The sequence below is a fragment of the Mastomys coucha genome, unplaced genomic scaffold, assembly GCF_008632895.1.
Source record: "Mastomys coucha isolate ucsf_1 unplaced genomic scaffold, UCSF_Mcou_1 pScaffold20, whole genome shotgun sequence".
In the NCBI taxonomy this organism is placed as follows: Eukaryota; Metazoa; Chordata; class Mammalia; order Rodentia; family Muridae; genus Mastomys; species Mastomys coucha.
Genome location: NW_022196903.1, coordinates 54,466,898 through 54,490,559, shown reverse-complemented (window position 1 = coordinate 54,490,559; position 23,662 = coordinate 54,466,898). Strand labels below are relative to the sequence as shown.

The 23,662-nt window shown below is 39.1% G+C and overlaps 1 protein-coding gene across 4 annotated transcripts in view; it reads left to right on the top strand.

The window, feature by feature from the left end:
- The window catches only part of Gprin3 (GPRIN family member 3), an 80,972-nt gene extending 58,193 nt beyond the window's left edge, over window positions 1-22,779 (top strand). For 2 of the 4 annotated variants that reach the window (XM_031382056.1, XM_031382054.1), the window contains 2 exons: window positions 8,384-8,479; window positions 11,932-22,779. In XM_031382056.1, coding sequence (XP_031237916.1) covers window positions 12,041-14,314 — 2,274 coding nt within the window. In that variant the 5' untranslated portion in view covers window positions 8,384-8,479; window positions 11,932-12,040 and the 3' untranslated portion in view covers window positions 14,315-22,779. The remainder of the gene's footprint in view (window positions 1-8,383; window positions 8,480-11,931) is intronic. The other 2 variants (XM_031382055.1, XM_031382053.1) reach the window with 1 other exon arrangement.
- Window positions 22,780-23,662: the final 883 nt, after the last annotated feature.

The window sequence follows — 23,662 nt, the reverse complement described above, 5'->3', positions numbered from 1 at the left end:
GGACATCTGGGTTGTTTCCAGGTTCTGGCTATTATAAATAAGGTTGCTATGAACATGGTGGAGCATGTATCCTTATTACATGTTGGAGCATCTTCTAAATGAGGCTTCTACATTTAGCCACAAAGGAATCCACAGGTAGATATCTCAGGGTTACTAACATCAGGTTTTGATTTTGCTGATAAAAGGCTCACACATCTCCATGTCATATTGATCTAAAAAGAGAAAAGGCTTACTGATGTGAAGAGAATACTTCTTCCAAATGACCATCTTTAGATGAAAGCTTGAGAAAACATGTAGTAAATGTATTTAAATGTTGAGCCATATAAAATACACAGCCTCCTTTCTTCATAGGCAAATTTTGCCCAAATGACTAAATGACTTTAAAATAATAACCACTATTGCTTCTAAGTGCCACACTAAATGGTATTTGCTTTAATATTTTACTTAAGCTCTGCCATCTTTTTTAAGGCAGGTAAATACTATTTATTGACATTTTCGTGATGCTTCTCAGAAGATGTGTGCCATGATGGGAAGATTTTCAGTGAAGGATGGAGACATTACAGTGCAGAATGATATCCTGGCCATTTTTTCTAAGCTGAAGGATGTGGAAAGTGCTAGAAGCACTGTCTGCACCTTTCCCTGAAACATGTCATGGTATCTTCCATGACAAACACACCCTTATTCTAACAGTTTATGATCCTTATCATAAGAGAGAAAGACTAGGCGCAATCTCAGAAAGAGGCCTTGCCATGCCCCAGTGTCCTGATATGAACTGATCCTCTTTACCCTAGTACCTCCCCTGACTTGCTAACCCAGCATAAAACCACTCAGGCTTAGTCATGTCATCAACTCTTCATCTATTTGTATTTTAAAATGTCTGTTTATTGTTGTGTATAGATGTATATGGTATAGGTAGGGACATGTACATGTGTATGGAGGCCAGAGGACAACTTGGTGGACTCAGTTCTCTGCTTCCATTTTCGAACGGGTTCTATGGATTGAACTCAAGTCACCACAATGCTTTCATGGTGCTCACCTTTACCCACTGAGCTAGCTTGCCAGCTCTTTTTGTTTTGTTAGGAAACTTCCTCCTCTATCATATGAAGTATACACTAGATTCATGTGCACACGTACTCTGCCTTTTGTCAATCTGATTTACAGGTGGTATAAAAAAATTCAGTAGAGTTTTTTTCTTCTCTAAAATAGGGATGAACCCCTAAAAATACCCGCAAACAGGTGTGTACACAAGTGTGTGTTTCTAACTATAGGGTTCAGAGGTTTCATCTTTGAAGAGAGATGTCCTTCAGAATGTCCAGACAAGATTGAGGAGGGCAGTAGTGTCTGTAGTTCTAACTTCAATTACTTGAGTTGGTAATGCAATTTAAAGGTTGTGTTTCCACATCATGGGACTAATGACTTCAGTAGCATATGTATAGCAGAGGATGGCCTAGTCAGTCATCAATGGGAGGAGAGGCCCTTGGTCCTTTGAAGGTTCTATGCCCCAGTGTAGGGGAATGCCAGGACCAGGAAGTGGGAGAGGGTGGGTTGGTAAGCAGGGGGAGGGAGGAGGGAACAGGTTTTTTTAATTTTCTTTTTTCTTTTTTTTTTCTTTTTTTTGGAGGGAAATCAGGAAATGGGATAACATTTGACATGTAAATAAAGAAAATATCTAATAAAAAATCAAAAAAAAAATAAATAAATAAAGGTTATGTTTCTCACAAGTCTCACACAAATTCACTGTCACTGCTTGGATAATGTTTCTTGCCTTCGTCATTAAACCACTTGCCCTGATTTAGCTACTCCATGAAAAAGTGACAAACAGTGTAGACTTGGGAGTCATATGTGTGGTCTGGGTTTTAATCTGGCAGGAAATGTTTACTGTAAAATGCCATTGCCTCAGATCTCCATCTGCAAAGGGGGTGCTTAGAGCAAGACAGTCAGTTTCCAGGAGTTATTCTGAGAATTAAACAGGTTTGACCCTTAAGTATCTATGTGGATACAAAACACAGCTCTTTTCTCAGAATGAACAGAAGTCATTTTAAGCTGAACTAAACAGGAGTAACTATGGCATGGGATATGAATTCATACTTCCCTGAATAATGGGTTCCAATGTGGAAACAGTTGCATGAGCATTAGTCATAGACCAAAAGAACATCATAATTCAAGGCATTTATATTGGTAAAGGCAGGGGGTATGTGAGTTACAGCAATGTGAAGAAATCTCAGCTGTGGACTTCAGGTGCTGTACAATGGTAATCTTAGCTTCTGGGTTGATGAAAGCTAGCCCAAGATAATTTTGGCTGTAGGCTCCCTGCAGTTGTGTATTATAGTCAACTGTCTAGGACCTTTAACATGAATGTAGCTTTAATTGGAAAACATGAACCCATTTTCCCTGGTTGGCCACACAGTATCATACATGTGCATGTGAACACCTTGTATTTAGGAAGGCCTGTTCTGAAGATCTGTAAAGATGAGGCTGCCTAGGCAAGATAATGGTCCTCAGGAGAAATAGTTGATTAAAGATCTATTTTCTTGGGCTTCCTTTTGAAAGTGTTACATATCCTGAAAAGCTACTTCTGACCTCTCCATCCTGTGCTCTGGAGATAAGATGAGTCTTTTCCTTGGCATCCTTATGATTATGCACTGAGGATATGTCTAAGCTAAATGGCATGGTTGATGGACAAGAGAGATGGAAAAAAGTTGGATATTAGAAGAATGGCAGGACAAAAGGGTTATATGTGAGGAAATGGGTGCTGACAAATTCTTATATGAAATCTGTGATAAGAATGTGTTAAAGCAAATCAGATGCCATCTAAGAACCAGTTTCCAATAAGCCAACATACCATTGACTAAACTGAAGGGAGAATCTGTCTCCAGAAAGACCTTCCACAACTACCATTTGAAGAAGCATCAAAGATGGCTGGTCACAAAGGACTCATGCCAGAACCTGGCACCAGTTAGGTGAGTCATCCCATGGAAGTCAGTCACCTTTGTGGTCCAACACTGGGCAGGGCACCGAAAGAAAACAAAGTTCTCTCTTCAAGAAGAGTTAAGAGATGGTTTATTCTGAGTGGAATGAGTGACCATGGTCTGGGAACATGGATTTTAAGTTGTCCCAATAACATGCTCTAACATAGAATGGCTACATGAACAACTAACAGAAAAACCATAAAGGTATTTACAATATACATTGGTGAGGACATTGGATAGGCCAGGTTACAGCAACATTGGAAAATGTCTTTATGGGTTTTATGGTATCTGGTGACAATCTTCACTTTAAGTGACAGTGCAAGCTAAGGTTTTACTTGATAGTCATAAAGATGTTAGGTCAGTGCAGAGATGAGAATGAATGGCAATGCAGGGAACTCCAAATTGCCCAAGATAAGTTAATTGTGGATCTGCAACATTCCAAGTCTCTAACAAGTTATTATAGTTAGCCGTGTAGAGTCCTTAATACCGATGTTTTGTTTTGCTTTGTTTTTCTGGTAACTTCAGCTCATGTTTGGAATGTAGGAAGTAATAAATCTTTGCTGTACTTTTCAAAATGATTCTAACTTGTTAGGGATTTAGGATTCATTTTCAAATTGTGTTTGATAAAAGGGAAGATGAAGTCTTTATACTTTGTCATCTCCTGTTTATTGTTGAGTCCCTCTTTTTATGGAATTCAGTGACACAGAAAGCCATTGTCTCATTCTTCGAGAGAGCGTATAACACAGTACCTAAGGTAACTAGTGGGAGAATGTGCCTTGCTCCTCTACAGCCTCTTACCAAAGCAGCGGCTTTACTGTAAAGTGCACCCATGCAGGCCATCCTCTTAGCCAGGCAGTCTTTTTTCTTCTGCTTCTGGATGCAGGGTAGCCACATGACAGAGGAAAGATCTGGTGTTCAAGCTAAGGAGCTGTTAGTGCTGGTCTGTGGTCTTCATAAGGAAAGGATGCTCTACTCTTTGCAGAGTGTGGGTGCTTTGTGGGTAGAATCACCTGTACACAGAGCCAGGCAAAGCTGTGTGAGTTCAGCTGCAATTACCAAAACGCAAAGCCAGGCATGACAGCATGAGTTCAGCTATATGTGCTAATGACAGAGGCAAAGGCTAGCAGGGAAAGAAATGAGAAAACCTTACTGAGTGAGTGCCAGGAAACTGTTAGTCCCTCACCTCCTGTCTCAGTCATCTGAAGTTGAAAGTCAGGGAACTGAAGGCTGAGGTGCTTCCCCAGGTCCCTGCAATACTGGGTTGTATCATTAAAGAGGCACAGCATAGACCAAGCCCCATTCCAGGGACTCAGCTACTCTGCTGTGCTCAAAAGTAATAGCTGCCTGAGGCATCCTGGCTTCCTCTTGCCTAGCAGTCTCATTCTGTTGGTCGACAATCCACTTTCTATGCTCCTCCTGCCTCAAGCTTTTCCCACCATTCAACACCTAACAAATGGCAGAGGTACTTTGCTGCCTGCATTATTAAATGTAAAGTGTCTGTTAGAAAACCCGGGGGCGTGGTGTATTCAGGGAACCCATTGTTTTCAGAATGAACACTGGAGGTGTAGGGAGTCAGCAAGTCTCTCTTATTCTAAGATCACCAATTAGTATGACACTCTAGTAAGAGTTATTTGCATCTCTGCTGTCCAGTGCTGGGAGCTTCTTGCAAAAGAAAGGGTCCCTCTCCTGTGTGAAGTTGTTAGGTTTTTTTTTTTCTTTGTTTGATTTGTTCTGTTCTGCCTCTCTCTCTCTCTCTCTCTCTCTCTCTCTCTCTCTCTCTCTCTCTCTCTCTCTCTCTGTGTGTGTGTGTGTGTGTGTTTGCTTTCTATCTTCTTTCTATAGTTAAACAGAAATGAACCCAATCATGAGCATTCATTAAAAATCAGTTAAACCAGAGTTATGGATATGCAGCCTTGCAGTGGTTCATGAACCCTGAGCCTCAGTCTCCTTCCTGTAAAGCAGTCATCCCCAGTCTTCGTAATGCTGTGACCTTTTAGTGCTGTTCCTCATGTTTGATGACCACAACCATAAAATTATTTTGCTGCTACTTCAGAACTGTAATTTTACTACTGTCATGAATCATAATGTAAATATCTGATATACAGGATATCTGCTATATGACCTCAAAGGGGTTATGTCCCATGAGAACAGAGGTTTCATGGTTTTGACCATGGAAACAGTGGAAAAATGGATGCTATGAGTACAATTTCCATTATACTTGAAGACCGAGTAGCTTTCAGAGACCTTGAGATTCATGGCTGATGCGCAATTCAGAGAGAATTCTTAAAGCTACAGAATCTTATATGAAAATCTGAGTTTTCTGCTGTAACAATAAAGACTCTAATTCATGAAAGTTTTGTCAGGAATCCCCAGGGTTCTTTGAGCTTCCAGCCATATTTACAGAGTTAAAGTAGTTTAGACAAAGTCCTTGGCTATTTTTATCTTATCAGTTGGATCTATCTTCAGCAACAGCCATAGGTAGCTTAACAAAAATCTTTAGCCAGGCAGTGGTTACAGACGCCTTTAATCCCACCACTTGGGAGGCAGAGGCAGGCACATTTCTGAGTTTGAAGCCAGCCTGGTCTACACAGTGAGTTCCAGGACAGCCAGGGCTATACAGAGAGACCATGTCTCCAAAAAAAAAAAAAAAAAAAAAAATCCTTTTATTGTGTTGTCTCCTGGTACTAATTTTATATCTACATGCTCTGACCTTCCCTGCTTCAGCCTGCTGCCTGGCCAGATTAACAGATTACTGCTACACATTCTTGTGTGACTTGCATGTGAGTCCACACTTGCTTCCAAAACAATCATCTTTCACATATCACATTCTCTTAGCTTTTAACAGAACAATTTTTTTCACAAACATAGATTAAAACTCAATCATTATGACTTTTGAAAGATCATCCATATGGTGCTTATCGTGTCTAAAGGTACAGTTTGTTATCAGTGCTGAAACTAAGGCCCTGAGAAGCTATTACTTACCTGAGCACACAGACTGAGCGGTATATGGAACTGATTTCTGAACCCAGAGAAGCTGTCTCAAGTAAGTCATTTGATCCATCTGGGATCAAAGTCAGGCCATCCTCAGAAGACTAGTAATTAGGCAGGAATATCTGTTCTGTCAGCACTTACAAGACCCTCAGACTCAGGCAAGAGAACTCCCCTAAACTTAAATCAAGAAGGCACCAAGGACCCCATCATTTGGAATGTCTGTGCCCATGATGATGGCTCCTCCATGCCACCTAGTCACTGTGATTTGGGGATATAAATGAAATAAAGGGGGAAATGGGCATAATGGAGAAGGGGGCTTTGATAAAAGAGGCTACATAGAACAAGGAGGAAAGAAAAATAACTGAGGATGCTTGTAAAAGCCTTAAGACAAAAACATTTTATATTACCAAAATTATACATAACTCTGTGTGTGTGTCTGTGTGTGTGTGTATCTCTCTCTCTCTCTCTGTCTCTCTCTCTCTGTCTCTCTCTCTCTGTCTCTCTCTCTCTCTCTCTGTGTGTGTGTGTGTGTGTGTGTGTGTGTGTGTGTGTGTGTGTAGCTTAGAATTGGATAGACAATGCTCCTCTCAATGAACAATAGATCATTTAGCAAAAATACTTTAGGACCAAGCTTGAGAAACCTCTATTCAAGTTATTTATTGGTCAGGGTGAAGACCATGAGAATCTCAAAAGATATAGGCCCATATATATATATATATGGCCTGTGCCCTTAACTGGTTGATTGTCTCTATTGCTGAAGACACCATGTGATTGGACACAGGACTTGGAGGATTTGAGCTGGATCTGACCTGAGGGAGTAAGAAGTATGACATGGGAGGAGTTATAGAGAGGGAACAAAGGAGGAGTATGCCGTGGGAGGAGTTATAGGAGGGGTATGCCGTGGGAGGACTTATAGGAGGGGTATGCCGTGGGAGGAGTTATAGGAGGGGTATGCCGTGGGAGGAGTTATAGGAGGGGTATGCCGTGGGAGGAGTTATAGGAGGGGTATGACGTGGGAGGAGTTATAGGAGGGGTATGCCGTGGGAGGGGTTATAGGTAGGGGTATGACGTGGGAGGAGTTATAGGAGGGGTATGACGTGGGAGGGGTTATAGGAGGGGTATGCCGTGGGAGGAGTTATAGGGAGGGGTATGACTTGGGAGAACACAGTAAGGGTTAAAGGGAAGAAAGGGACAGGAGAAAATGATGTACTCATATTTCAACTAAAATAAGATATCCATCTTTTAAAAAGCAGAAGGGAAATCTGAATTTTTATGAGTTGCCTTTTATGTGAATTTACCTCGAGATACAGGGACAAACATCTGTGCATAAAGCAAAGGCAACAGAGAAAAAAAAGATTTCATCCATGTCCAATGTGATAAGCCAGTGAGGCTTCTGGGATGACTTAGAGGAGCACGTGTCACTAAAAACCCCAGGTGTGGTGATGACTCTGCATCTCTACACCACACTAGTCAACCAACTCAACCAACGTGTCAGCAGATCCATTGCACAGTCTCCTCTCCCTAGCAACTGCTTCTCTCCCCTTGAGGAAGGACTCTGTAGTTTTCTAGGCTTCCTGAATCTTGTAAGTCCTAAGACTTCTAAATTTCATTTGTTTCAGAAGTCTTAGGGCAGAACTTTCCCTCCCCCACCCTCCTGAAGATAATGCTTCAATTAACTCTTAATTACTGGGAGAAAATAGCTACAGGGTAGATCTTTTTAATTCAAGAAAGAATATAAAAGCAAGGGCAAAGATGAAAGCGAAGGAAGATTATGGGAAGGGAAGAAGGGGGGCAGGGAGAAAGAGAGGTGGAAAGGAGGAAGAGGGGCCAGGAGGAGGAAGGAAGAGAGACAGAGGCACTATGGAAGGAATTAATTCTATCCAGGAGCTGTATTTTGTGGGAGCATTGATGTTAACTGTTTTCTTTGGCTTTATTGAGGCCTTGTCCTGTATTCTAAGCTAACCTGGAGCTCAAAATCCTCTGCCTCACTCTCCCAAATATTTAGGGTGATGATAAAACTACATACTTGTACTTTAATGGCTATTAGTCTGGTATAGTAGAGACTGAAGATTCTACCACATGGTGAAGAAAAAGAAGGCAGTGAGCATTTCAGAGCTTGGATGCTGTGATGGCCTCATTAGCAGTTTTATCTGAGACCAGCATTGTGTGCTAATCTACTAAAAAATGATTTGGGGCTAGCATTTGTTAGCTGACCAATTTTGTCTTTTGCTCTTTGGTCTTAAATTGATGGATAGTTTGACCTCTATTAACAAAAATGGTGAAAAGAATCACATTTCATTACTAAACTGACACTGCAAGTGGGAAATGGAAATAACACAATGATTTCTGAAACAGTGTGAACTCTTTTTTTACTGGTCTTTTAATTTTTAGATGATAAACTTCAAGCTATTCCTATTTTACAGTTCTGCTTGGCACACTCATTTCTTGGATTCAGCCACACAACACAGAAGACAGACTGTTCTCTCAGTTTTATGAGACCTACCAGCTTTTCATAGCAGGTATCCAAACTTTAATAGTCTAAATGTGGATTATAGACACACACACAGCTTAATAACTAAGACACCATCATTTTCTTACTTGCCCAAACAATATTTTTTTGTTTCCATTAATATTTCAACTAATGAATTAAAATATCCCATTACTATGGCATTGGGCAGATCATTGACAATGTCCATTTTAAACGGAAACAGTATCAGCTGATTTTTTTATATACAAGACCATGCATGGCCTCTGTCCTGTGGAGGGAACAGAAAATAATCCTTTCTGCCTTCCTGGGGTTCAAAATATGGAGAAATGAGACATTAATACAAGGAATGACTAACTGTACCAAATGGAATGTGAAAATTCCAATTCCAAGACAAAGATGACCACCCTGAGAACAATTTTCAAAATAAAGACCATAATTCAAAATCTTTAGAGGTCTTCAGAGAGGAAATGCCATTCAAATGGGGGATTGCAGGACAGAGGACATTTTTTTAAAGGATGAGGTGGGGTGAAGAATTAGAGAAAAGGCACAGCAAACACAAATGCAGGAATGGGAAGAGAGAAGCAGCTGTGGTATCACACAAGGTGGCACTCCAGTGACAAACAATAGAAGGGGAACCCAGAGACGTGGTATCAGAGTGCAGACAGGCGGTGGATAAGTATCCCACACACTCATATGAACAATCAGTTAGAGAAACAAGTTTGATTTATCCTTAGATTTCATATGATAGTGGACCAGGATAAACAATTGGGGGTAAAGTTCTCTGCAAACAGCATTTTGACTGACCATTTAATGGTGAAGCTTCCAGTATGAACTTGACTATGTCTGCATAATCAAACTCAAGACCCACCAAAACGTAGGGAAAAAGTTTTTCATCCAAAACTTTGTGACCCAACTAGATTTGACTCATCTCAGTGGTCTGCAGCCTCATTTAAGAGAGTGTTTGTCATTATATGATGCAACCTATGCAAAGAAGCCGAGCTCTTAAATGGCACAGCTTGAGAGACCTGGAGAAATCATATAGTCATTTGTCCCAATGAGTTCATTGGGAGCCCAGAAAAATTATATGGTTAGCTTGTTGTAACCACCTGCTTCTGGGAAAGCTAAATTTAAATATAAACACCACTAACTTACAATCTACTGCTTTATTCATGCCTTGATGCCTAGTTACTCTTCCTAAAATACCTATACATAAACATATATATAATTTTACATAGGTATATAGTCTAGGTCACATAGGATACATTTTGCTTTAAATCAGCATTGTTTTGTTTTGTTTTGGTTTGGTTTGGTTTTGGTTTTTTTGAGACAGGGTTTCTCTGTGTAGCCCTGGCTGTCCTGGAACTCACACTTTAGACCAGGCCGGCCTCCAACTTGAATCCACCTGCCTCTGCCTCCCAAGTGCTGGGATTAAAGGCATGTGCCACCTCTGCCCAGCTTAAATCAGCAATTTTCCGAATAGTTCATCTCTCCTTTCTTTCTCCAACCCCGAAATATTTTTTCTTTTAATACTTATTAGGTCTCATCTTAAATAGCTTTAAAAATTGGTGTACTCACCTGCAAACCTATGTGTGCATACATATGAAAAGCTTGGCTATCTTCTGCAAACAAATGAACATATATACATACATACATATATATGTGTATATATAATATATATGTTATATATATTATATATGCTTATACATATTACATATATTATATATAAGAGTATATATAATATATATTATATATGAACATATATTATTATAACATTATTATATATGAACATATATACATATATACATATATGTGTATATATAATATATATATTATATATACTCATATATATTATATATATTATATATTATATATTATATATATATTATATATACTCTTTTCTGTGCCTTAATTTACAAATTTAACCATATTTGACAAAATTCTTACCAAGGGAGAAGCTGAAAGCCTGCTATGCCTTTATTTTCATGGTTCTGTTCTATATTCGTTATGGTAGATTATGTCCCAATACTCCCTACTCCTTCTCTTAGCCTTTTTTTTCTGGATTTTGCTTCCACAAATAACACTTGAGTGAGCATGCCATTTATCCTTTATTGTTCTATTGATAGAGCTTGCTTCATCGGGTCAGGGATGTACTTTAATAACAAAACTACTTCCCTTGGAAAGCTAGAGTGATGTGCCTTTGGGCCTGCAACCACCATTGAGATTCTTTCCTGCATATCTGCCTTTGCAAGTGCAGTTGGTATAGAGTCAAATCTCACTGTGAATTTATCTGATGACAATTGAACTTGCCTTTCATGTCTTAAGCTCATTAATTTCTTGTTAACTTTGCTTTCTCATTCTTTTACCTACTTTCCCAACAGATTATTTAGTTTCTTTTAAAATTTTAAGGGTATAATATAGATATTTTTCAAAGGATTTCCAATTTTTGCAAACTTTTTTCTCAAATCTGTAATCCAAAATATATACTATGGAACTTTTTTGTTATAAAAAAAAATCTTGAATTTCATCTAACTATTTTTTTTTTAATTTGTGTTTTGTCAGAAACATATTATTGCTTCCCCTATTACACTGACAGTTGTTAGATTTTAATTCTTATATGACTTTTACTTATATCTTAGACTTATATGTGCTAGTTTATATAAAACATCTAGGATTTTTATCTGAAATATGATTAAAAAAACAAACCTTCTTTTTCTTTCCTTCTAGATGATTTATTACCTGTTTCTGTTAGATTCTTTTAGCGGACTTGAAATGACTCTTTTATCAAAGACTAAAATCCCACTTAAATCCAGACCCATTTCTGGATACTCTGTTGTAGAGTCTTGATCACCTGGGGGCCTACTCGGGGTGTCACAGATTTAGTTCCAGGAGTACTGCAAGGTTTTATGATTCTGGCCAATCTGATTACAACGATGACTTCTGAAATAGTTATGGAAGGTAGTCTTTTAAAAACTCACTTAATAAGCAAGCAAAAACTAATCAGTCAAAATAATATTAGTACAGTTAGAATAATTTTTTGGAGTTTTTCTACCTCAAGTAGATTTTTTTTATCACCAGATGTGAGATTTTTGTTGTTGTTGTTGTTGATGTTGTATGTTTCTTGTGCATGTCATTTTGTTACCATAGGCTTATCTGTTTTTCAGTCGTCGGGACTGAACTTATGTCATCTGCACATGCTAGAAGCTGCTCTGCTTCTGAGTTACACCTTTAACCCTTTTCTTACATTTTAAGATAGAGTTTCACTGCCTTGTCCAAGCCAACCTTCCACTTGTACTCTAGCCCAGGCAGTCCTCGAACCTGGGACTCTCCTGCCTTTGTCCTCTGAGGTCTGGGAAGACCTGTATGTACCATCAATCTAGTTTCAAGTAGAGAATAATCTTATGTGATCTTATAAAAGTGGCAGCTCTGTATTTTTTTTCCCCAAAAGGTAAGCATATTAATGGTACTGCTTTCTTGATTCCACAGGCCATTTCGTCAGAGGACTCATCCCTGTGTCTTCCTTCTGAGTTCCGACTACTTCCCAGTGGAAAGCATACTTGGAACAGACCCTGGAGTGCTCTTGGAAAGAGGTCCCATGGGGACTGTACCTGACCCTCTGAGGGTGACTAAAGCTTCGATAGTGGCAGCTTCTGGGAAGGAAAAGTCTCGAGGGGAGCCGGAGAGTGTCTCACTACAACCAGCTCAGCCAGATAAGAATGCTAGTGGCACTGGCAATGCTCCTGCAGAACCCAGCCTCAGGCTCAGTCCGGCTGCTCACGCCCTGATGCAAGCTTGTGTGCATGAGTCCAGCCAGCAAGACATGGCATCTCCTGGTGTCTTCAATGAAGCAGAGCAAATGTCTCCTAAACAGAAATCTCCTGATGACTCCCAGCTACAAGGAAACAAGGAGTCGGCAGCACCAGGCCAGAATACTGCTGCAGAAAAGGAACTTATATCTGCGCCATTTTTAATGTCTGCAGTCCAGCACACTCACCATGTCAACCGAAGTGACCCACCAAATACTAGCACTTGTCCCGTACCTGAAGATTCCTTGGTGAAATCGGAGGCGAATTCAAACGGTGAGAAACCTGAAAAGTCAAGTTGTCCTACCAGGGTGACCTGTTGCATCAGCAAAAATGAAGGGCTCTGTGATTTCCCTTCTCCAGAAAACAGCCAGGGAATTGTACAGACTCCAGATACAACAATAAGGATTCACTCATCCCCTTCTGAAGACAGACCTGAGGGAGAAGGGCAGAAAGTCAACAATAACATCACAGTGGTGTCCAGTGAACCTCCAGCAAGAGGGGGATGCTCAGAGAACAAAGAGCCCTCTGCCACTGCCTTAAACACCACAGCTGAAAGGTCGGAAAACCCTCCACTGTCCCCCCTCACCAGCAAAGAGGCCACATGTTCTTCAGAAGCAAGGCAGGTGCTGCTGCCAGCACAGCGACCAGTGTCAAGGTTCAAAGAAGCCAGTACAATGACCTGTCAATCTGAAAGCGAGGCTAAGGAGGTCCGTGGCAGGGCTCGGCAAGATGCTGAGGTACAGGCAGTGGCAAGTGTGGAGAGCAGGTCTGTCTCTACCAGCCCCAGTATCCTCCCTGCATATTTAAAGGAAAATGCTGCTCCAGAGCAGGAGAATGGGCAGGAGCAACTGCGTGTCGTTTGCCATGGCAAGGGCAGTGGAAACCACTTGTTGGAACTCTCTAACAGCATGGTAGACCCCCAGGAATCAAGGCAGTGCCCCAGCATTGTACCACAGGTACATATCCAGGCAGCTGTCACCACTCCTGCAGCTTTCAAAGGGGAATGCAAGCTAGTGAACCAACCAGCCGAAGGCCTTAAATCCCCACTAATCCATGTGGCCTCCAGTCAATACCCTGATACAGAGGAAAACCTGCGGTCCTTAACAAACAAAGAGGCAACCTCCAGACAGCTTGCATGTACTAATCCTGACTCCCAGAAAGCTAGCCATCAAGCTGAGATAAGTCAGGGGTTGGGGAACTCTGGACCCAGGGAACCTGAATTTGTAGTGAAAACAACAAATGACCACAAAGCAGAGCCAGGCTGCAAACCGTCCAGCTCTCATGGAGGTGCCAACAATGACAACCCCCCGGAGAGTTTGGACCCCACTGATAAAAGAGGTACAAAGGACGAGAAACGCGCTTCTCCTCTTATTGTGAAAGACCACGCACCTGGAGCCACCAGCACCCTAGATGCCAAAACCCTACTGCTAAATCCTAAATCTCAAGGAAATGAAGGTGAGGGACCAGAGGTCAATCCTGCACCCTCCCCAGGGAGGAAGACCCAACAGAACACCTTGGAAGAACACAAGCAGACCAAGACAGTCACAAGTCTAAGCCTGCCATCAGATGGCACAGGTGACTCAAGCCCAGGCTCTGGTAAGAGGACCCCTTCTCGCTCAGTGAAGGCCAGCCCACGCAGGGGCAGCCGGGTCAGCGAGTTCCTGAAGGAGCTCAATGTGACAGCTGCTGTTGCTCAGGTGGGGCTCACACCTGGAGAGAAGAAGAAACAGCTGGGTGCAGACTCCAAGCTGCAGCTGAAACAGTCCAAGCGCGTGAGGGACGTGGTGTGGGATGACCAGGGCATGACCTGGGAAGTGTATGGTGCTTCCTTGGACCCGGAGTCCCTGGGAGTTGCCATCCAGAACCATTTACAAAGACAAATTAGGGAACATGAGAAATTAGTTAAAACACAAAGTGGCCAGACTCGAAGATCTATTTCCTCAGATTCTTCTTCAAGTAAGAAGCTTAAAGGGAGACAACAGGGTGTTCTGCAGTCCATGCTGCAAAACTTCCGGCGCCCCAACTGCTGTGTCCGTCCTGCCCCGTCCTCTGTGCTAGACTAAAAGGAAACTGCACTGGTGTATGAGCTGTGGTATTCCTTGTGTCTATTTGTGTCAAAGCTTACAAGTTTGGATTTCTGTTTTGTTTTGGGTTTGTTGTCATTGTTTTCTGACATACCTAGGAGTAAAAGCAAACTATTAAGTTTAACTATTAAGAATTAGCTAATACGAAATGTTGTGTTCTCCACAAATAAAATACCATTTCACACTGATAAAATACAAGAGGTGAAGCAGATAGTCCGAGTTCAGAAGAAATGATCATCTGGTTTTTTAATCCATTATTATTTATACACACATTTTTATTATACACAAGTCATTTGATATTTTCACCTCAGTCTATTTAGTGGTATTTCCACTAAAATATCTGCTTTATGTCAAAACTAGCAAAAATAACTATTAGCAACACTGGTAATTTCTGTTATTACTAAGGTGAGGATGCTAGTACCATAAAAAGTTGCTAGTACCACAAGAGGATGCTAGTACTACAAGAGGATGCTAGTATCTAAAGCTAACCCTTTTTGTGTGAAGATCACGTTAGAAAAGTTAGCTATATTTCCAAATATGAATACTCCCTGTACCAAACATGAACTTATATTTGTACATTTTACTGCATTGAAAGCAAAGCGCATTCCTGTGCTTCGGACCACATTAAAATGGTACTTTCTTCCACTAGAGGAAGTGTCTGTAACTAGAGTCATGAAATTAAGGAGGACAGTAAATTTTGTATTGTGTGTCCACTGCTAACAGTTTCGGATTGCTTAAATGCACAACCTAGATTCCTTCAGATTTATCACTTTTAAAAGACACGCTGTTATACTTCAGAGATCTTCAGGAAATCATAGTTTAAACTTTGGGTGGCCATCTTCCCTCACTGGTTTCTACCGAAGGCTAGACATGCATGGGAACATCCTTGGTGCCCTGAGCTGGGGTGGCAGCAGCAGCTTGTGCATTGGGGTAGGATGGAGAAGAAGCATGGCACAGGTTTAGGGAAGGCCTTCCTCCCAGCATTCATCGTCTAGACAATGCTAATCTGAAGGTTGCAGTTAACACTTCAGACTTAGATGTGGAAGAAAGAGCAACAACCTTTGCTAAAAATCGCTCCTGATGAGCTAGAAAAAGGAGCTTCCATGTATCTTTTTTTTTTTCCTTTAGAGACTCAAATATCAGTGGTACAGCCACGTGTCTATTTTGTTTTTTTCAGTTTATTTGAATTTTGTAGGTTAAAAACATAAAAATTATACCTGAGCTCCAAATCCTGAGCTACACTGCATTTGATTTCTATAAGAACAATTTAACTGAGTGTGTAGCTTCGTAAGTAGGCCATGGTGACAGCGGCCTCCAAGTTGGAGAATGATAATTACAGTGTTACACTTGGAACTTATAATGAATTTCTTAATAAGGCATATTTTCAGCTTCTTACTAATTGGCTTCTATTAAGGATGATTTATAAAGTAGGAATTACTGTCAAATTACTGATCAAATTGCTATATTAATGATTAGAGATTTAGTATAAAACTCTTTCTTTTAATGTAAGTACTCATTTGTCTCAGACACCTTTGTCAGGATTTTATCTGTCTCCTTTCTTATACACACCCGGGCTTTCTGTCACATGTCAGCACCCATACTGTGCATACACAAGCACACTCCCCACACACACATACACAGGAGCGGCTGTCAACAGGGTCCACTCCGGATGGTGGGCTCTAGGAATCATTTGCTGCTCAGTGCTACAACAGGCTGTTTCTATAGTCAGATAGGAGAGGAAAGGTAGTTCTGACCAGCAATAATGTTTGTGAATTTAGAGTAAACATGCAATACATAGATTGTTACGCCTGAGAGAGTTGTAGGCATCTTTCCCAAATTCAGTAAATCAAAACTGCTCATTTTTGGTATGGTGCCTCTCAAAGCAGAAATATTTGATTAATAAATTTCGTTTTCTTTGATACTAGAACTAAATTTTTAATGTGTAAAAAGACTCTGGAAACATCACAAAATGGTACAAATAGACTTTTGCTGTTTCCTTTTGCATCCTACAGAATTGAGAGTTTTTAGAAACATCCATGGAAATTGCCTCTCCAAATGGATCCATTAGGTTGCACAGCTGCTCAGGTGTCTATATTATGGTACCTGCCCATAGACACTCACATAGTAAAACCCTAGTTGAAGTTTTCCCTTTTCATAAGTCCATGACACATAATCCAACTTTCAGGGTATCATTGGGTCCTCATGTCTTCTTCATCCAGGTAGGCACACGATGGCTTTCCTGGAAGACTCTGGAAGACTCTATTTACCAAGATAGAGTGATATCACTCTATCATTGGTTTGTCTGTGTGACATACACTGGTTTAAGAGTTATTTATGTCTATCATTAATTTTTTTCTTTCTTTTAAAAACTTTTTATTGATTCTTTGTGATTTTCGCATCATGTACCCCCGTTCCACTCATCTTACTTTCCTCTCATAACTGCCATCTACCCTTGTAACCTCATCCCAATACAAACACACAAAAACAAACAAGCAACAAAAATAAAATATAAAAACCATCTCATCATGGAAGCTGTAGTGTGTCAGAATGTGTCCCACAGTATATTTCTCTGTGCATACATCTTCACTTGCAACTGTTTATTGCAATATATCATTGGTCTGGTTCAAGGTCTCTGGCTTCTGTGACACCATCATTATTGGCTCCTCACTGGGAGTCCTCCTGGTTATCCTGTTGTTGCCCTGTGTCATGGAGATTATCCAACTTGGATTAGCAGGACCTGCCCTTCTACACACCCCAAGAATTCATAGATGATATAGAGCTCAGATATCAATGAGGCCCAGATCTGGGGCTTTGAGTTGACTTACTCCAAAAACAATATCATTATTTTTTTACATGTCATTTATACCTTCCTAATACATCTTAGATCTTGAAATATAGGTAGTAAATATTTTATTGAAGAAATAAATAGAAAATACTTTTGGCATCAGTAAAGAAGGGAGTGGAACTCAGGATCTGGTAGTTCATCCACCACTTACAATGTAAAGATGTTATACCACTTACCAAGAAAATAGTAGATTTCTTATTTAAACTGTGATTGTTCAGTTTCTATGACCTTAAGACAAACATTCCAGCTTCCACTGTAATTTGTTAATTGTGAATGATTTTATAAGAACATCATTTTTAATTAGATCGTTTTGATGCCATGGCCACCTATGTAACATATAGTAAAATACTAATCAAATTTTGTTTTGAATCAGTTGCATAAAATGAGTATTTTGTTGTGTCAAAGTTCATCAGAACCCATATGTATGTATTTCAAGACGAAATAGTTGTAAACGAGATTCATATCTTTCCTACCATGCCAAGTTCAGCTATACTGAATGGAATTAGATCTTGGATACAATTTTTTACTCTTCTAAATCCAATACACCTTATTTAAGATATCTGTATTTCCTGTGTTATAGATTAAGTATAAAGCTGAAGTTGGACTGAATGTGCGTGTGAAGCTTCTACTTAAAGTCTGGACTTTGAACCCGAATCCTAAAGCAGAAAGATATGGATAAGGAAGTTGTGGTTTATCTGGATCTCAAAATCTTGGGGTTTTGCTGTTCCCAGTTTGTACTGTTTTTGCTTCATCCTTCTGGACATGGTGTATATACCACACCAAAAACAGAACACAAGGGGTTGTCCACTTTTATTAGTAAGGGATTATGAAAGTGTGTTTTTAATGTCTCTTGTACAACCTCCTTTGTATTCACTGTTACACTTACTGCAAATACATGAGCAATCAGTTTCCTTTTACTTGCACAGTGAAAGTGGTTTTTAAAGATCCCCTTCTAGTATAACATAATTCACCATATCTCCTGTCTACTATTTCAGATCAGTGTAAAGAAAACAATATATTAGAATAACATTTGTATATAGGTTTATGAGCTTTTATTGAATACTGGCCAGTCATGGCCTTATGTAGACTAAGATTTACTAATTACGTACAACTATGCCACGGAGTTGAGGCTGTCTCCTCTCTCCTGCTTTGTTCCTCGTGGTGTGTGAAAAATAAGCTTGTGAATTCTCCAGTGTGGTGCCAATGAACTCTGACGTATCTTAAAGTGAGCTGATGACATTGTCCCTGCCACGGCTTTGCCTACATGGTGAGTCAATGAATCAGAAAACTTGTTTCTGCCCATGTCAGTACCTACTGTGTCATAATTATACCTGAACATTCTGTTTTCTTTTAGCAGTGCCCCTTGATGTGTGGGCAGCCTCTTTGGTTGGTTCTTTCCCAAAACAGGTCAGCTGCTGCCCCATGGTAAATGAAACTGGTCTGGGAATCTCCTGCCATCCTTTGGGACCATACCCTCCCCTAACAAAATTCTCCAACTGATGAATGATTCTGAAAGGCATCCCTGCATACACACAGGATTACAAAGCACCACACAATGTTGAACATTTTTGAAAAGTAGCTTTGTAAATACTGAAACAGACTTCCATGGACACTATCTTACTTTTGGAACAGAAAGTATTCCTTGGCTACAGAAATCAAAATTTTGATTTGCAATAACCAAGAACATAAAGGAAAAATTGGAGTGGGAATTTTCTGTCTCACAGTGATATATTGCTTTGTTTAACAGTGAAGACTCACCAGCTCAGCTCTCACTTGCCACAACCGAATAACCTCTCTCAAAGGAACTCCAGTCCATCTGTGTGCGCATACAAACAAAAGACAATCTGGAAAAGACTTACTATTAAAAAAGTCAAGGTCACAGCAATTATAAAGGACATCCAAATATCTGAGGACTCAGAGAGATGACGGTGGGGACCAGAATGGCACAACAAGATGTTATTTACACATTTTTTCCTAAGACTCAGATATCTCTGAAACCAATTTGAGAATAAAGACTGTTGACTATGAAAATAAAGCCAAGCAATATCATGCCAAAAGGAGGCAGTTATGCCAGCAAGTGCATCAGCTGTGATCACACATTATGTAATTATACTTTGCTCTGTGAAAATTGACAGTAGCTCAGAGAGCATGTGGAGGCACAGTTTCAGCTTTCTGTTGGAAAGCTTGATCAGATGCTTCACATGAAGAAGCAGCTCAATGACCATGAGCAAAGATTAGCCCACGTCTCATGACAGCCATGACAGAAGAGGAACCACTGATTCAAACTCAAATCACCTTCAACCAGGAACTTGGTCCAAAAAAAAAAAAAAAAAATCAAAGAAAAAACAAACAAACAAACAAAAAAAAAACCAATTGAATTCATAGAAATTTCTCTTCCTGCACACTAGCCTGCCAGATACAATTCATTTAACTCAGCCTAGTGTATTGCAAGACTTAGCAATGAGAAACAGGCTCCCAAATCGAAAAATACTAAAACATGAGCCCCCTTTTAGCAAAAGAGCCTCAAATAATGCCTTACAGAGAATTTTCTAGATGATTCCTGAATACTAATTACTCATCAAGTGTCTTTCTGGGCTCAAGTTCAAAGTTAATTGGCTGCAAAGTATTGAGAATTAAGTCACATATTTTGCACCTCAGGAAAAGACACTGATGATCAACCGACAAAACAGTAATTATGATGAGATTGTCTCATGATCTATGTGGATGAGAAAGAATTAAATAAGAAGGTCTAATCTATATCTCTTCAATGTGCAAATGTCATCAGGGTTTTCCTCCTATTAGGGAGAAAATTATAATTTGATTTTTTTTAAGTTGGTTTGTTTACATTGCTGCTAGTATTAATTTTTGTTATTTAAAAAAATAACCTGTCTCTTCTTTAGGAAAACTTCTAAGTAGTTTAGCAGTTTCTTCTGATTCACATGGATTTTGAAGGCACTTTGTGAAGGTGGTGTGTGGATGGGCAGAAGGCAATGGTCTTCATCCAGAGACAATCTTGATGACTTCAGCCTCGGCTCACAAGTATTCATTTTAGGCCACATATTGGCATAAGTCACTTTCAATCATGTCTTTAAATGATTCAGATACATTGGGAAATGGCAGTATTCTAGACCTGCACCTCTGTCCTTAAGAGAGAGGAAAGACTAATATGGCTTGCTATAAAGGGATCTACAGATACCTGCTATTCAATATAAGAAAAGTCAACCATGCCTGAAAACTCAAGGAAAACTCTCAAGTAGCAATTACTAAATCTCTATTTTTTTTTTTACCTCTGTTGTGTGATAACACTGTAGCTGGTTGTGGTACATCCATACATTCTATAAGTATGTACAGTCTGTGAGTGTACTTTACTACTTTTATGTCTAGAAAAAAATTAGCATGATATAGCTCATTTAAAGGCTATTTCCTATCAATAAGTAGGTACCTGTAGGAAAGTTAAAAAAAAATCAACAAAAGTGTGTATGTGTTTTTTCAGTGACAGAACTGACTCTTTCAGTAGAAAGTCAGGAGGAACTGAGCATAATTTTGCTTTGTTTCTTTATCATCATAAGAGTTGCCAGCAGAATTACCACAAAGGTTGAATGGAGTGGTTGGTACCTTGGCATGTTACTAAATATGCCAGAGCTAATTTCATATGCCATTAGTCACAAGTAAGGTCAGTTCTTTGACCACTGGGTTGATTTACATTCCTCACACATGCTCTGAGTTAATTGTGTGACAGTATGTACATGCCATGAGTGTGATTGTGTACATACCTTGTATGAATTATCAAAATTCTTCAAGCAGTTGCAGAAAAGCAGAACAAAGAAATAATAAATCAATGCCTCAAAATGCATAACCAATATGTATTTTCATTTTCTAGACATAAAATATGTATATGGCCAAGTGTAAATGGCATATCCAAATAGATGTGCACACAAGATTCATTTTATTTAAATGGCTACATTTGAATAAATTATTAACAAAACAACTAATAGCTACATCTTTCATGATTTTCCTATTTTGCATATATTAATATTAAAAATGTAATGTTCTTCCTTAAGTGAAATTACACACAAATGGCAAATTTTACATGTAATAAAAACCCAGTCTATTTAGCATTTCACTGTATCTGATATCTGAACAGATTCAGAGTTATTAATGCTATTTTCTAAGTCCAGAACTGTATCTGGAAATGATACACACTGAGGAAAACCACTTATATTTTGAAAGCTGAATTTGGGCCTTTACCAATATTATTTGCACAGCCTGACAGAAAGCTTACATTTTTGTTGAAGTATCTCCAAATTTCTCTAGTGTACACAATGACTCAAAGACAATCACGGGCCTTCTTTTGAAATTAGTAAAACAGTGTGACCAAAGAGAAATGAGAGATCAAAATGAAAACAAATTATAGTAAGATATCATAAGACAACTGGAAGTTCCTTAAGAAAGACACTGATACTCTGTACCGAATAATACCAAGGCCAGTACCATTATCCAAACAGTGGCAATTTAGAACAAAAATATTTAGTTTATCACAGTTTTTCTTAAGGAATTGATCAAATTTCCCTAATTTCTTCTCAAGGAAAGTTATCTTTTAAATAAAGATCAGAGACTGACATTGTTAACACTTCATTCAATTTGACCCTGGTTCCATGACACTAAGAAGTGTATTAGCTAGTTGCTGGGCTAAAAATATGAATGGAAATATCATAATTGCCCCTTGATAGAGAATTCCATTCACAAACTACAAATACAACTTTTCACTAAAAGTTCTGAATAATTTTGGAATACATATATATTCCCTAACATTTGAATGATCCTAGAACATTTTCCTGGGGAAAAATGAACTAATGTTGGCATTAATGAGTCTGTGTCTGCTGGTGCTGGAGAGATGGTTCAGTGGTTAAGAGCACTTACCACTTTCATCCAGAGAAGCTGTGTTGGATTTCTTGCACCCACAAGGAAGCTACAATCATCTGTAACTCCTGTTCAGATTAGGAAATAAATCAGGTCTTCACACCTGAGAAATGGGCAAAGGCTAACCAACCATACAGGCACTGCATGACAACTGTGTCTGGCCAGTTTACCTGTGATAAGAACAGAACCCCTGAGATCTTTATGTTCACCAACATTTTTTTTGCATAAGAGAAATCTGTGTATTTTTGAAAAATGCATACAAATTTAAATATCACCAGAGAATGACATGACAATTATTTTGTGTACATCCACTGAAAAAGATCAAAATGAACTACAATGTTTAATCAATGGAGAAACAGTAATATTCAAAATGCAAAGTATAAGGATTATGGCATCATGTCTGTCTACAAAGATCATAAAATACCTTCTTTAAGAATGTTATCATCTCTTGGACATTGTTCCCAAATAAAGGTGGAAGGTCATGTTGATAGAAAGATAATGACTTCACAGACTCCAACCCCTATTTGACAGTTGGTTTTCTAATGGATGTTAAAAATACTGAGATTCAACTGGCTAGCTACTTTTGTCCTCAAACTTTTTGAAATATGATTTTTTTGCATCTCACTTCCCATAATAAATATAATATGAAATAAAATATCATATGCTTCTATTATTGTTACTATTATCACCTCTGTTGTGGAAATGTTTCTTTTAGTCCAGGATACACGGTGTCAGTTGATCTCCTGACTAACACTTTTCTACTAGGAATGTACAGTAAAGCAAAAAAACTGTTGATCATGAAAGAAATGTGTTTTCCTTAGATTAGAATAGAATTCTCATTGGAACAACAATGACTCCTGATTATCGTTAAGTACAGGTTCTCTTGCATTTGCTGGAGTGAAGTGGTGGGGAGAGAATATATCTGCGTATTTATGTTAGTTTTCTTTGTGTGCCTGTGTGTACATCCACAAACGTGTGGATGATACAGATAACAGCTTAGTACTAATAGAACTATAAGCAGAGTGGTGGAACAAGGTACCTAGATTATTGTTGTGTACTTCTAACCTGTTTGCTCTTGAATAGTTATTGGATGCTTTCACCTTGATTCTCAGAAGGCCAAAGGAAGCCCAACCTTGTCTTCAATTCCGGCTTGATGATTAATTAAATGAACTCTATATTTTGATCCCTTTTGCTTCCTTAAGCCTGTCTTCAGTTTATCAAAGAACTGTAAAAGAGAACTGTCTAAGGTTTATAAATTCAAACTTTTCAAAAAGGATTGAATCAATTTGCCATAAACTTTAAATAAATAACTTTTTAAAGATTGTAGAAAAAACAAAAGCAAAAAAAGAATGATTGCTCCAAATTTTGTGGAACCATACAGTCCTCCCAACTAACATGCACATCTTAATACATGTTGTCTCAATATCAAACAGTGCCTGGAGCTGCTATTACCCAATTCTTCATACTACAATATTCTTTCTTGACCCAGTTAAGCTCCCAGCATCTCCATTCTATGAGATATTATCTACTATTGGTCGTAGGGTGGCTACACTAGATCATTG